This window comes from Cebus imitator, unplaced genomic scaffold (genome assembly GCF_001604975.1).
Source record: "Cebus imitator isolate Cc_AM_T3 unplaced genomic scaffold, Cebus_imitator-1.0 Scaffold520, whole genome shotgun sequence".
NCBI lineage: Eukaryota > Metazoa > Chordata > Mammalia > Primates > Cebidae > Cebus > Cebus imitator.
In genome coordinates this window covers 440,049-456,540 of record NW_016107835.1, presented here as the reverse complement: position 1 = coordinate 456,540, position 16,492 = coordinate 440,049, and the positions used below count along the sequence as shown (strand labels likewise).

Genomic DNA, 16,492 nt, shown 5'->3' with positions numbered 1-16,492 from the left:
CTTTAGAGGAGAAAGACAGGGGATAGTTGCTGGAGAAGAACCCTAAGTAGATGGGAGACAGCGATAAAATAGAATTCAAGAGGAGAGTGGTGCAGTAATTGCTCACGCTCAGACTATAGTAGTCATGAGGGTGATCTTGGAATCAAATAGGTTTAGGTTCAAATCCTGGCTCTGCAACTTGCTATCTGGGTAAACTTGACAAGAAGTGAATCATTCCAAATATCAATTTTCTCAGTTACAAATTGACGATAACTAAACCTTTCTCACAATGTAGTTGTAAGGATTACATGAGACAGTAAGTGATAAAAATGGTAGCTATTACTACCAATGAGAACAGCATGGGGGTAAGCTAGAGATTAATTTGGCAGTAGAAAGCCAAGAATGGAAAGTATTCCAATCTAAGTCTTCTAAATTTCTCAAAAAACTCAGCTGATAAAAATTTAAGCAACAGGGGTGGTTCAAGTGTTGAAGAAAAGTGTTAAAGACTCGGAACCTGCTAAGAGGAAGGAGAGAGTAAGGTTTGATCAAAAAGAAGATTGCTGATCAGCATCAAGGGCCTTGTCTTGATTTCTGTCCTTCAGTCTCTTGCCCTTGAATCCATTTTGCACAGTAGCACTTTATTAATATTCTCAAAAGGATACATTTATCATGTCACTCCAATATATGTCTACTTAATAAAGTTCATGCTTCTCTGTTTGGCATTTCAGGCCATCTGCATTCAGATGTTTTCCTACTATGGCAGTTTCTGCAAGCCCACAAACCAGCTAGAATATTTACAGTTCCCCATATATGTCTTTTATTTCCAATTCTGAACCTTTGTTTGTGTTATTCCCTGTACTCCCAACTGAGGTTCATTTCAAAAGTTTATAATGTGTAAGCTTCAGGGTCCTGAAGAGTTGGGTTCCAATATAAATTCTTCCACTGACAAGCTATATGATCTTGGGCAAGGGATTTTGCTTCTCTGTGCCTTAGTTTCCTTGTGTATACAATAGGGTGTCTTAATCCACTTTTTACTGCTGTAACAGAATACTTGAGCCTACGTAGTTTATAATGAACAGAAATTTATTTCCTCACAGCTCTGGAGGCTGGGAGGTCCAAAATCAAGAAGCTGGCATCTTATGAGGACCTTCTTGCTGCCTTATCCCATGGTGGAAGGTGGAAGAGAAAAAGAAGGTGAAATCTACTATCATGATAGTGGCATTAATCTGTTCATGAAGGCAGTGCCTTCATGTCCTAATCATGTCTGAAAGGTCCCATCCCCCACTATCATCACAATGGCAATTAAATTTCGACATGAGTCTTGGAAGGGACAAACCATATCCAAACCATAGTATAAAAATAACAATAGAAATAATACAGTGGTATTGACAAGATTGCATTAACTGATGTTAAAAAAAAAAAAAAAAGCAATAGTAGATCACCCTGCACATAATGGAAACGCAGTAAGTGGTAACTATCACTGATTTGTTTACTAAACATTTATAGAACATCTGTTATATGCTAGGCACTGTGCTAGGCCTCATAGATACAGAGATGAACACTAACTACACTTGAAATCCCGCATGCCTAATTTAGTATAAGGACATAATCATGACCTCAAGGAGGGGCTGGTGTTGGTAATGAGTCTTGAAGCAGTTGAGTCACAAAGACACAATTAAGCAATTAAAAAATAATCCTGAGTGAGGATCTAGACTTGTCTCAATAAATTATCTAAAATATACATTTAACAAAGATTATGAGACATACAAAGAAACAGGAAAGTATGACCCATATACAGAAAAAAAAAAAGAAACTGCGTTTGAGGGGACCCAGATATGACAAAATAGACAAATATTTCAAAGCAGCTATTATAAATACCTTCAAAGAACTAATCAAAACTTTGCTTAAAGAATTAAAAGAAGGTATGATGACAATATCTCATGAAATGGAGACATCGATAAAGAGAAAGAAATTATACAAAAGAACCAAATAGAATTTCCAGAGTTGAAAAGTACAATAACCAAAATGAAAAATCTCTAGATGGGTTCAACATTAGATTTGATCTGACACAAGAAAGAAACAGTGAGCTTGAAGATAGATTAATAAAGATTATGCAATATGAACAGAGAAAAAAAGATAAAGAAAAATAAACAGCGATGTAGATAAACTATGTGGGACATAATTAAGCACACCAACATATACATAATGGGAGAACTGAAAGACGAGAGAGAGAGAGAAATGAACAGAAATAATGGCTAAAAATGTCTTAACTTTGATGAAAAATATTAATCTACACATGCAAGAAGCTCAATGAACTCCAATAAAGATAAACTCAAAGAGGCACACATGTACACATTATAGTTAAAATGTTGAAGTCAAAGACAAAGAGAAAAATTTTAAATTAGTACAGGATAAATGACTCATTATATACAAAGAAGACATAGATGACTTCACATCAGCAACAATGGAGTCCAAAAAGCAGTAGTGTGACATCTTCAAAGTACTGAGAAAACAAACAAACAAACAACAAAAAAAAGCTGTCAAATAAGAATCTTATAACCAGAAAATCTACCATTCAAAAATGAAGGGGAAATAAAGACATTTTCAGATCAACAAAACCAGAAAGAATTTGCTGATAGAATACTTGATTTATAAGAAATACTGAAGAAAGTTCAGGTTGAAAGCAAGTGATACCATATAGAAATTCAAATCCACAAGGAAAAATAAGCACTGATAAAGGTAATTGTGCAGGTAACTATAAATAAGAGTGTCGCCAATTTAAAAGTCAATCACATAAAACATATATGCCTGTAATTGTATTTTGGACTTATATAGAATGTAATCAGTTTGATAATAAAAGGTCAAAGCTTGAAAGCAGGAAAAAAAGCTGATTTGGAGTAAGAAAATGACACCATACGGCAACGCGAATACAAAAGAAAAAACAAAAAGAACCAAAATAGCTAATTAAGAAGGCTACTTAAACTGTAAAAAATACTTCATGCTACCTGACTTCAAACTATACTACAAGGCTACAGTAACCAAAACAGCATGGTGCTGTTACCAAAACAGATATATAGACCGATGGAACAGAACAGAGGCCTCAGAAATAACGCCAGACATATACAACCATCTGATCTTTGACAAACTTGACAAAAACAAGCAATGGGAAAAGGATTCTCTATTTAATAAATGGTGTTGGGAAAACTGGCTAGCCATATGCCAAAAACTGAAACTGGACCCCTTCCTTACACCTTATACAAAAATTAACTTGAGATGGATTAAAGACTTAAACATAAGATCTAAAACCATAAAAACCCTAGAAGAAAACCTAGGCAATATCATTCAGGACATAGGCATAGGCAAGGACTTCATGACTACAACACCAAAACCAATGGCAACAAAAGCCAAAATTGACAAATGGGATATAATTCAACTAAAGAGCTTCTGCACAGCCAAAGAAACTATCATCAAAGTGAACAAGCAGCCTACAGAATGGAAGAAAATTTTTGAAATCCAGCCATCTGACAAAGGGCTAATATCCAGAATCTATAAAGAACTTAAACAAATTCACAAGAAAAAAAAAAAACCCTATCAAAAAGTGGGTGAATGATGTGAACAGGCACTTCTCAAAAGAAGACATTTATGCGGCCAACAAACACATGAAAAACAGCTCATCATCACTGGTCATTAGAGAAATGCAAATCAAAATCACAATGAGATATCATCTAATGCCAGTTAGAATGGCAATCATTAAAAAGTAAGGAAACAACAGATGCTGGAGAGGATGTGGAGAAATAGGAATGCTTTTATATTGTTGGTAGCAGTGTAAATTAGTTCAACCATTGTGGAAGACAGTGTGACAATTCCTCGAGGATCTAGAACCAGAAATACCACTTGACCCAGCAATCCCATTACTGGATTTATACCCAAAGGATTATAAATCATTCTACTATAAAGACACATGCACATGTATGTTTACTGCAGCACTATTCACAATAACAAAGACTTGGAACTAACCCAAATGCCCATCAATGATAGACTGGATAAATAAAATCTGGCACATATACACCACGGAATACTATGCAGCAATAAAAAAGGGTAAGTTCAAGTCCTTTGCAGGGACATGGATGAAGCTGGAAACCATCATTCTCAGCAAACTGAAACAAGAACAGAAAACCAAACACCACATGTTTTCACTCATAAGTGGGAGTTGAACAATGAGAACACATGGACACAGGTAGAGGAGCATCACATGATGGGGCCTGTCAGGGGGTGGAGGACTAGGGAAGGGATAGCATTAGGAGAAATACCTGATGTAGATGATGAATTGATGGGTGCAACAAACCACTATGGCACGTGTATATCTATGTAACAAATTTGCATGTTCTACACATGTACTCCAGAATTTAAAGCATATTAAAAAAAACTTGTCTTTTCTTCTCTCAGCTTTTTTCAAATACATAAATTTATATAATGTAATAATTATAACACTGCATTGTTGGTTTTAAAATATATATAGATGTAACATATCTCTCTATATAATAATAGCACAGAACAGGAGCAGATAGAGCTGTGTAGGAATAATATTTTTATATCATACTAGAATTCAGCTAGTATAAATCTGAATTAGATTCTGATAAGTTAAGATGGATATGGTAAGCCCTAGAGAAATCACTATGAATATAACTCAAAAAATATAGTGAAAAAATAATTAAAGGAATTAAACAGTTACACCAAACAATTCACTTAGCGCAAAACAAAGCATTAAAAAGGAAAGAGAGGAACAGAAAAGACATGAGATATACAGAAAACCAAAAGCAAAATGACAGATGTAAATCTAATAATAATAATATTCAATGTTTATGGATTATCCAATTCAATAAACAGGAAAGATTATTATATTGGATAAAAAACACAGGCACACTAAAAGATAACACCGAATAATAAGATTATAGGAGGCTTCACTTTCCTCCACATCTAACCACATTAACAGGGTTTCTTTATAATTATCATGAATTGCAGCTGAAAAAAATTACAGACTCTATTTAGGAAGCAGTTGCTAGGCAAACACAAAGATATTAGAGAAGATAAAAATAAAGACACTAGAGGAAATTGAAGTTCACGTATATCTACAAAAAAACATTAAACAGAGCTTAGTTCCTGGCCAGATAAACATAAAACCTCACCTAAAGGCATACTTATCTCTGTTCCTATTAGTTGATAAATAATATCCTGTTTTCAAGAAAATATTACCAGAAGCACTGAAGGACACACACACAAAAATTCATCAGAATGAGACTCAGATATGGCAGAGATTTTGGAATTAGCAGATTGGGAATTCAAAATATCTTTCAATAAAATGCTATGGGCTCTAATGGAAAAAGTGGACATTATGCAAAAACAGATGGGTAATGTAAGCAACCAGAAGGAAATTCCAAGAAAGAATTGAAAATAAATTCTAGAAAGAAAAAAAATCACTATAACAGAAATGAAGAATGCCATTGATGGACTCATCAGTATAGAGGACATGGTAAAGGAAAAATCAGTAAGCTTGAAGCTATGCCAATAGAAACATACAAAACTGCAATGTAAAGAGAAAGAATGAAAAAGACAACTTGGAACCATTAGGAAAGGTATAACATAAGTGTAATGGGAATATCAGAAGAGAGAGGAATAGAAGAAATATTTTAAATAATAACAGCTGAGAATTTCCTAAAATTAATGACAAACACCAAAGCACAGATTCAGGAAGCTTGGGGCCCCAACAAGCTGGATAAATACAAAAACATCTATATGTAGGCATATCATATTCAAACTTCACAAAATCAAAGACAAAGAGAAAAGTGTGAAAGAAGCCAGAGGAAAAGAAAAGTTGTGAAAGAAGCCAGAGGAAAGAAAAAAACTTACCTATCGAGGAACAAGGATAAGAATTATATAATTCCTCCTTTCAGAAACCATGCAAGCAGAAAGAGAGTGGAGTATAACATTAAATTTTTGAAAACATAAAAACCCACCAACCAAGAGTTCTGCATCCTTCAAAAGTGAAGGAGAAATAAAGACTTTCATAAAGCAATCAAAATTGTAGGGGTTTGTCACTAGCAGACCTGTTTTGCAAGAAATGTTAATAGTTCCTCAGAGAGAAGGAAAGTGATATAGGTCAGAAACTCAGACTTACGTAAAGGAAGAATGTTACAGAAGGAATAAATGAAGGTAAAATAAAATCTTTTGTTTTTCTTATTCCTAGTTGATCTAAGAGATAACACTTTGTTTAAAATAATAACAATGTATTTAGTGATTGTAGTTTATCAGTAAGTGAAATAAATGACAATAATGTCATGAGTGATGAGGGGAAATTGGAATTACTGATATAAAACATCTGCATTACCTGTGAAACAGAATGGTATTATTTAAAAGTAGACTTATAGTAATTGTAAAGTATATTAAATTATAAATGCATACTGTATACTCTAAGGAAATTAATAAAATATTTATAAAAAGAAGTATAATTAATATGCTAAGGAGAGAAAATGAAACTATAAAATATGCTCAATTAAAATCAGAGAAATCAGAAAAACAGGGAAAGATAAAAATGAACAAAGAACAAGTACAGCAAATATAAAAGAGTAATAGACATACTAGATATTAATCTAACTATATTATAATCACCTTAAATGTGTATGGTATAACTGCGTCAATTAAAAGTCAAAAGCTGTCAGAGTAGATTAAAAAACAAGACCCTAACAATGCTGAGATGTGATCCCAAGATGGCCGAATAAGAGGCAGCTCCGGAAAGGAGCTCCCAGCAACAGAGATGCAAAAGCTGAGTGGTCTCCACAAGTCCAATCAAGGTATTTGTGGGTCTGGTTGGACAGTGGGTATAAACCAAATAGGGCAAGTTGAGGCAAGGCAGGGCACTGCTCCACCCAGGAGGTGCATGCAACTGACTGGAGGACCAGGGTATCTCCCCCTCTGGGACTTTGGTTCTGACACAGCACTCCACCCAAGCCCTCTACAACCCACAGAACAGGAGATCTTTGCCAGGCTGAAAAGCCTCAGCGAGCTACCTGAACAGGGCAGAACAGCAACTTTGCCAGCACTGACGGTGTCAGCACAGATCTAGGCAGAAGCACTGGCTGATGCGAAAACCAGAAAGCCGGCTGGACAGAGCCACCTGCCCCGCAGAAAGAAGGGGAACTGAAAACAGGGAAACAGCCCATTCGGCAGGATGGGTCCCCCCACACAATGCCCAGCAGGCTAAAAAACTCTCACTCCAGAGTTTCACACCCAGAACATCAGTTAGAGAGCAACCAGGAACGATCGAGCTTGGCGGGAGGAAGGGCAGCCGCCATTGCAGAAGCCGGCCTAATTTCCCTGAGTAAATAAAAGATGCAGCAGCCCCACTGAATCCCTGGCAGTCCAGCAGCACCTCTGCAGGCAGACAAAGGAAAGGCTGCCTCCCCAAGCAGCTACCTGAGATCAAAACTATATAAATAAAATGAGATGGGAAAACACTAGCACAGAACAATGAAACCATAAAAAACCAGAATGCCTCTCCCCCACCACGAGATCACAACTCCTCACCAGCAAGGGAACAAAGCTGGACGAAGAATGAATTTGATGAATTGACAGAAGCAGGCTTTAGAAGGTGAGCAATAACTAAATTCTCTGAGTTAAAGGAATGTGTTCTAACCCAATGCAAAGAAACTAGATACTTTGAGGAAAAGATTAGAGAAAATGCTAACTAGAATAACCAGCTTAGAGAAGAACATAAACAACTTAATGGAGCTGAAAAACACAGCACAAGAACTTTGTGAAGCATACACAAGTTTCGATGGCTGAATAGATCAAGCAGAAGAAAGGATATCAGAGATTGAAGATCAACTCAATGAAATAAAATGAGAAGGCAAAAAAGAGAACAAAGAGTGGAAAGAAATGAACAAAGCCTTCAAGAAATATGGGATTATGTAAAAAGACCTAATATACGTTCGATTGGTGTACTGGAAGATGACAGGGAGAATTAATCCAAGCTGGAAAATACTTCTCAGGATATTATCCAGGAGAATTTCCCCAACCTAGCAAGGCAGGCCAACATTCAAATACAGGAAATACAGAGAATTCCACAAAGATATTCCTCAAGAAGAGCAACCCCAGGGCACGTAATCATCAGATTCACCAGGGTTGAAATGAAGGAAAAAATACTAAGGGCAGCCAGAGAGAAAGGTTGGGTCAGGTTGGGTCACCCACAGAGGGAAGCCAATCAGACTCACAGCAGGTCTCTCAGCAGAAACCCTACAAGCCAGAATAGAGTGGGGGCCAATATTCAACATCCTTAAAGAAAAGAACTTCCAACCCAGAATTTCATATCTGGCCAAACTAAGCTTCTTAAGTGATGGAGAAATAAAATCCTTTACGGACAAGCAATTGTTGAGAGATTTTGTCACTACCAGACCTGCCCTACAAGAGCCTCTGAAGGAAGCACTAAACACAGAAAGGAAAAACCAGTACCAGCCACTGCAAAAAAGAGCCAAATGGTAAAGACCAATGATGCAATGAAGAAATTACGCCAACCAAAGGGCAAAACAACCAACAAGTAATATAATAGCAGGATCAAATTCACACATAACAATATTAACATTAAACGTAAATGGACTAAATGCCCCAATCAAAAGACACAGACTGACAAATTGCATAAAAAGACAAGAACCATCAGTGTGCTGTATTCAGGAGACCCATGTCATGTGCAAAGACACACATAGACTCAAAATAAAGGGATGGAAGAAGATTTACCAAGCAAATGGAGAGCAAAAAAAAGCTGAGTGGCAATCCTAGTCTCTGATAAAACGGACATTAAACCAACAAAAATCAAAAGAGACAAAGAAGGGCATTACTTAATGGTAAAAGGACCAATACAACAAGAAAAGCTAACTATTCTAAGTATTTATGACCCCATACAGGAGCACTCAGATACATAAAGCAAGTCCTTAACGACCTACAAAGAGAGTTAGACTCCTGCACAATAATAGTGGGAGACTTTAACACTCCACTGTCAATATTAGACAGATCAACGAGACAGAAAATCAACAAGGAAATCCAGGACTTGAATGCAGCACTAGACCAAGTGAACTTAATACACATTTACAGAACTCTCAACCCCCAATCCACAGAATATGCATTCCTCTCAGCACCACATCACATTTACTCTAAAATTGACCACATAGTTGGAAGTAAATCACTCCTCAGCAATTGCAAAAGAATGGAAATAATAACAAACAGTATCTCAGACCACAGTGCAATCAAATTAGAACTCAGGATTAAGAAACTAACTCAAAACCACACAACTTCATGGAAAATGAACAACTGGCTCCTGAATGTTGACTGGATAAACAATGAAATGAAGGCAGAAATAAAGACGTTCTTCAAAACCAATGAAGACACAACATACCAGAATCTCTGGGACACATTTGAAGCAGTGTCTAGAGGAAAATATATAGCAATAAATGCCCACATGAGGAGCAAGGAAAGGTCTAAAATTGACACCCTATCATCAAAATTGAAAGAGTTAGAGGAGCAAGATCAAAAAAACTCAAAAGCTAGCAAAAGACAATAAATAAGATTAGAGCAGAACTGAAGGAAATAAAAACACAAAAAACCCTTCAAAAAATCAACAAATCCAGGAGCTGGTTTTTTGAAAAGATCAACAAAATAGATAGACCACTAGCCAGACTAATAAAAAAGAAAAGAGAGAAGAATCAAATAGATGCAACAAAAAACGATAAAGGGGACGTCGCCACTGATTCCACAGAAATACAAACTACCATCAGAGATTACTACAAACAACTCTATGCACACAAACAAGTAAATCTGGAAGAAATGGATAAATTCCTGGACACTTACACTCTCCCAAGACTAAGCCAGGAAGAAGTTGAAATCCTAAATAGACCAATATCAAGGGCTGAAGTTGAGGCAGCAATTAATAGCCTACCAACTAAAAAGAGCCCAGGTCCAGATGGGTTTCCAGCCGAATTCTACCAGACATAAAAGAGGAATGGTACCATTCCTTCTGAAACTATTCCAACAATACAAAAAGAGGGAATCCTCCCCAACTCATTTTAAGAGATGAACATCATCCTAATACCAAAGCCGGGCAGAGACGCAACAAAAAAGAAAACTTCAGGCCAATATCCACGATTAACATCAGCACAAAAACTTCAATAAAATGCTGACAAAAAGAATGCAACAGCAAATCAAAAAGCTTATTCATCATGATCAAGTAGGCTTCATCCCAGGGATGCAAGGCCAGTTCAACATATGCAAGTCCATAAACATAATCCATCACATAAATGGAACCAAAGACAAAAACCACATGATTATCTTAATAGATGCAGAGAAGGCCTTCAACAAAATTCAACAGCCCTTTATACTAAAAACCCTCGATAAACTAGGTATCGATGGAACATATCACAAAATAATAAAAGCTATTTACGACAAACCCACAGCCAATATCATACTGAATGGGCAAAAACTGGAAGTATTCACTTTGAAATCTGGCACTAGACAAGGATGCCCTCTCTCACCATTCCTAGTCAATATAGTATTGGAAGTTCTAGCCAGAGCAATCAGGCAAGAAAAAGAAATAAAAGGTCTTCAACTAGGAAAGGAGGAAGTTAAATTGTCTCTATTTGCAGACAACATGATTGTATATTTAGAAGACCCCATCGTCCCAGCCCAAAATCTCCTGAAACTGATAAGGAACTTCAGCAAAGTCTCAGGATACAAAATCAAAGTGCAGAAATCACAAGCATTTCTATACACCAATAACAGACTAACAGAGAGCCAAATCATGACTGAACTCCCATTCACAATTGCTACAAAGAGAATAAAATACCTAGGAATACAACTAACAAAGGATGTAAGGACCTCTTCAAGGAGAACAACAAACAACTGCTCAATGAAATAAGAGAGGGCACAAAGAGACAGAAAAACATTCCATGCTCATGGTTGGGAAGAATCAACATCGTGAAAATGGCCATACTGCCCAAAGTAATTTATAGAGTCAATGCTATCCCCATCAAGCTACCAATGACCTACTTCACAGAACTGGAAAAAAACACTTCAAACTTCATATGGAACCAAAAGAGAGCCAGCATAGCCAAGTCAATCCTAAGCAAAAAGAACAAAGCTGGAGGCATCATGCTACCTGACTTCAAACTATACTACAAGGCTACAGTAATCAAAACAGCATGGTAATGGCACCAAAACAGAGACATAGACCAATGGAACAGAACAGAGGCCTCAGAAGCAACACCACACATCTACAATCATCTGATCTTTGACAAACCTGAGAAAAACAAGCAATGGGGAAAGGATTCCCTGTTTAATAAATGGTGTTGGGAAAACTGGCTAGCCATGTGCAGAAAGCTGAAACTGGACCCCTGCCTGACACCTTATACTAAAATTAACTCCAGATGGAATAAAGATCTAAACATAAGACCTAACACCAAAAAACTCTAGAAGAAAACGTAGGCAAAACCATTCAGAACATAGGCATAGGCAAGGACTTCATGGCTAAAACACCAAAAGCAATGGCAACAAAAGCCAAGATAGACAAATGGGATCTAATTAAACTCCAGAGCTTCTGTACAGCAAAGGAAGCAATAATTAGAGTGAACCAGCAACCAACAGAATGGGAAAAAATTTTTGCAATCTACCCATCTGACAAAGGGCTAATATCCAGAATCTACAAAGAACTAAAACAGATTTACAAGGAAAACAAGCAAACCCATTCAAAAGTGGGCAAAGGATATGAACAGACACTTCACAAAAGAAGACATGTCCAACAAACACATGAAAAAATGTTCATCATCACTGGTCATTAGAGAAATGCAAATCAAAACCACAGTGAGATACCATCTCACACCAGTTAGAATGGCGATCATTAAAAAATCTAGAGACAACAGATGCTGGAGAGGATGTGGAGAAATAGGAACACTTTTACACTATTGGTGGGAGTTCAAATTAGTGCAACCATTGTGGAAGACAGTATGGCGATTCCTCAAGGACCCTAGAAATAGAAATACCATTTGATCCAGCAATCCCATTACTGGATATATACCCAAAGAATTATAAACTGTTCTATTATAAAGACACATGCACACGTGTGTTCATTGTGGCATTGTTTACAATAGCAAAGACCTGGAACCAACCCAAATGTCCATCAACAATAGACTGGATAAAGAAAATGTGGCACATATACACCATGGAATACTATGCAGCCATAAAAAATGATGAGTTCATGTTCTTCATAGGGACACGGATGAATTTGGAAACCATCATTCTCAGCAAACTGACACAAGAGCAGAAAACCAAAAACCGCATGTTATCATGCATAGGTGGGTGTTGAACAATTAGAACATGTGGACACAGGGAGGGGAACATCACATACTGCAGTCAGTTGGGGGGGCTATGGGGAGGGACAGTGGGGGTTGGAAAGGGTGAGGAAGGATAACAAGGGGAGAAATACCAGATATAGGTGATGGGGGGATGAAGGCAGCAAACCATCTTGCCATGTATGTATCTATGCAACAATCCTGCATGATCTGCACATGTACCCCAGAACCTAAAGTAAAATTTAAAAAACAACAACAAGAAGAAAAACAAGACCCAACTACATGTTTCTAAATGAAACCTTTAAATATAAAGAAGTAGCTTAAAAGTAAAGGGGTAAAGAAAGATATGCCATGCTAACTATAACCAAAAGGAAACTGGGTTAGCTATATTAATTTCACAAAGCAGACTTCAGGGCAAGGAAATTTATCAAGGATAAAGAAAAGTAGTATATAGTGATAAAGGGACATTGTCTCTAAGAGGTTGTAACAGTCCTTAATGTATATATAAAGACAGAGCATCAAAATACGTGAGACAAAAACAAATAGACCTACAAGGAGAAACAGATGAATTCATTATTATAGTTAGAGACTTCACCACCCCTGTATCAGTAATTGACAGATTTAGTTGGCAGAAAATCAGTAAGGATATCGTTGAACTCAATAGCACCATCAATCAACTAGATTTGATATTTATAGAATACTTCATCCAACAAGATCAGAATACACATTATTCTCAAGTTTCCATGGAACAACACCAAGACAGACCACATTCTGAGCTATAAAACATACCTTAACAAATTTAAAAGAATATGAATCATATAAAATATACTTAAAGATTACAATGAAATCTTAAATTAGAAATCAATGATAGAAAAATAGCTGAAAAATAAAAGAATTGGACATTAAGCAACACACTTCTAAATAATACAGAAGTCAAAAAAAAAGTCCTAAGAGAATCTTTAAAATATTTTGTATTAAATAAAAATGAAAATGCAACTTATCGAAATTTGTGGGCTACAGTAAGTGTTTAGAGGGAAACCTATAGCATTTAGTGCACATATTATAGAAGAAAAAATATAAAATCAATAATCTTAGTTTCCACTTTAGGAAAATAGAGAAAGAAGAGTAATATAAGTCTGAAGCAAGGAGAAGAAAATAAAAATTAGATCAGTAGTCAATGAAATTGAAAACAGGAAATCAATAAAGAAAATTAACAAAATCAAAGGCTGGTTCTTTGAAAAGGTCAACAAAATTGATGTATCACTAGCAAGGCTAACAATGAAAAGAAAATAAAGAGGACATGAAATATTAATATCAGAAATCAAAGATATTTCATGGGTGTTAGATAAAATAATGAAAGAATATTATGATCAACTCTATGCCCACAAATATAATAACCTAGATAAAATGGACCAATGCTTGAAAAAAAAAACTGCAAAAACTCACACTAGGAGAAATAAATAGTCTGACTAGGTCTATATCCATTATAGAAATTAAGTCAATAATTCATAGCCTCTCCAAACAGAAAGCAGTAAGCTCAGTTGGTTTTACTGATGAATTCCACCAAACATTAAAGGAAGAAATTATACCAACTCTATAATCTCTTTCAGAAAATATAAACAGAAGAGAACATTTCCTAACTCATCTTGTGAGGTCAGCATTATTTTAATACCAAAACCACATAAAGATATTACAAGGAAAAAACCGCAGACGAACATCCTTATGAACATAGATACCAAAATCCTCAACAAAATATTAGCAAATCAAATCCGACAATGTATAAAAAGAATTGTACACTATGGCTAAACCAAATTTATTCTAAGTATGCATGGCTGGTTAAACATTCAAAAATCAATTCATATAATCTACTGTATCAGTAGGCTAAAAAGTAAAAATCATCTGATCATATCAATTGATGCAGAAAAAGCATTTGATGAAATCTAACATGAATTCATAATAAAAACCCTCAGAAAGCTGGGAAAAGAGGAACTCCCTCAACTTGATTTTTTAAAATCTACAGCTAACATTATACTTAAAGGTGAGAAACTGGATGCTTGTTCCCTAAGACTAGGAACAAGGCAAGGATGCTCCTCTCACCACTCCTATTCACCATTGTACTAGAAGTCCTAGCTAATGCAATAAGACAAGAAAAGGAAGTAAAATATATACAAATTGGGAAGGAGGAAATAAAACTGTCTTTGTAGATAACATAGCTGTCTGTGTAGACAATCCAAAAGAATAGACAAAAACCTGTTAGAACTAATGAGCAATTATAGGAAAGCCACAGGACATAAGATTAATATACAAAAGTCTATTTCTTTCCTATATAATAGTGATGAACAATTAGAATTTGAAATAGAAACAAAACCATTTACATTAGCACCAAAAAAATGAAATACTTAGGAATAAAGCTAACAAAATTCCTACAGGATCTATATGAGGAAAATGACAAAACTGATTCAAGAAATCCAAGAAGATATAAATCCATGAAGAGATAGTACATACTCATGGATAGGAATACTCAATATTGTTATGATGTCAATTTTTCCCAACTTTATATATATATTCCACACAATCTCAATTAAAATTCTAGCAAGTTATTTTATGGTTACTGACAAATTGACTCTAACATTTATATGGAAAGGCAAAAGATTCAAGATAGCTAACACAATAGTGAAGAACAAAAAAGTCAGAGGACTGACACTACCCAACTTTAAGGCTTACTATAAAGCTACAATAATCAAGATAGCATGGTACTGGAGAATTGAATAGATAAACTGACCAATGGAACAGAATAGAGTATTACTATAATACTACAGTAATCAAGATACTGTGGAAGTCAAGGCAACAGAAAGAGAACAGGAAGAGAAAAAGGAAATCCACAGATACACCCACAGAAATATGGTCATTGATTTTTGACAAAGGTGCAAAAGCAGTTTAATGGAGAAAGTATAGTCTTCAACAAATAGTATTGTAACAATTAGACATTCATAGACAAATAAATGAATATTTACTTAAACCTTATATAAAAATCAACTCAGATCATAGATCCACCATAAAATTTTAAAGACAAATCACAGGGGAGAATCTTGGTGATCTGGGATTAAATGAAAATTTCCTAGACATGATACAAAAAGTGAGATCAGTAAAAAAAACAAGGTATATAAATTGCAATGCATCAAAAGAAAAACTTTCACTCTGTGAAAGACACTGTTAATAGTATGCAAAGATGAGCTATAGACTAGGAAAATATATTTGAAAATAACATATCCAACAAAGGACTCCCATAGCACTGAATAGTGGCACTTAATGCATGCCTGACTCATTTGGGGCCTCTCTGGTTTCCTGTTTACCTAGCAGAGGAAGATAACAGCATTAGCTGTACAATATTTTTCATTTAATGGACTTTATTATAGCCATTTATTCATTCAACACTTAAACATTTAAACATTTCAGTATTGACTACAATACTTACATGTTATGCACTGCAAAACATTCAAATGTGAATAAGACATTATTCCTTCATTCAAGAAGCTTGCAACTTAGTACAGATAATGGTACAAATAGTCAAGTATCTGTAATGCAAGGCAGAAAGTGAAGAACACTATAAAGGAGATAAGATAATAAAGTAGAAATCTCAGCTTCCTCATTTCTAATTTGTTTGACTTTGGACAAGCTGTTTAACGTTATAGAGCCATACTTTCTTCAACTTTAAAATGGAAATAACACTATTTACCTTACCATACAGGATCACTCAGACAGTTGAATATGATAATGACTATCATAGTGTCTGTGATAACGTTGAGGTAGGCACTCAGCAAAATTAGTTTGAACGGAGAAAAATTTCATAGATAAGACAACATAGAGGTGGTAACCTTGGAGCTAGTCATTGGACAATTAGAGAGAACATAGGCAGAAATAGAGGCAGTCCCTCCTTGACATTTGCCCCAGAAAAAAATTAAGCCACCTCATTTACTCCTCTAGCTACTGAGCAATCCCTCTTTCTTTCTTTCTTTCTTTCTTTCTTCTTTCTTCTTTCTTTCTTTCTTTCTTTCTTTCTTTCTTTCTTTCTTTCTTTCTTTCTTTCTTTCTTCTCTTTCTTTCTTTCTTTCTTTCTTTCTCTTTCT

At 35.6% G+C, this 16,492-nt stretch overlaps 1 protein-coding gene across 1 annotated transcript in view; it reads left to right on the top strand.

Annotated features, from left to right (window-relative positions):
• Positions 1–308: 308 nt before the first annotated feature.
• LOC108293024 (protein lin-28 homolog A-like) overlaps positions 309–16,492 on the top strand; it is a 19,704-nt gene continuing 3,520 nt past the window's right edge. Inside the window, exon 1 of the mRNA XM_037733371.1 lies at positions 309–344. Coding sequence (XP_037589299.1) covers positions 309–344 — 36 coding nt within the window. The remainder of the gene's footprint in view (positions 345–16,492) is intronic.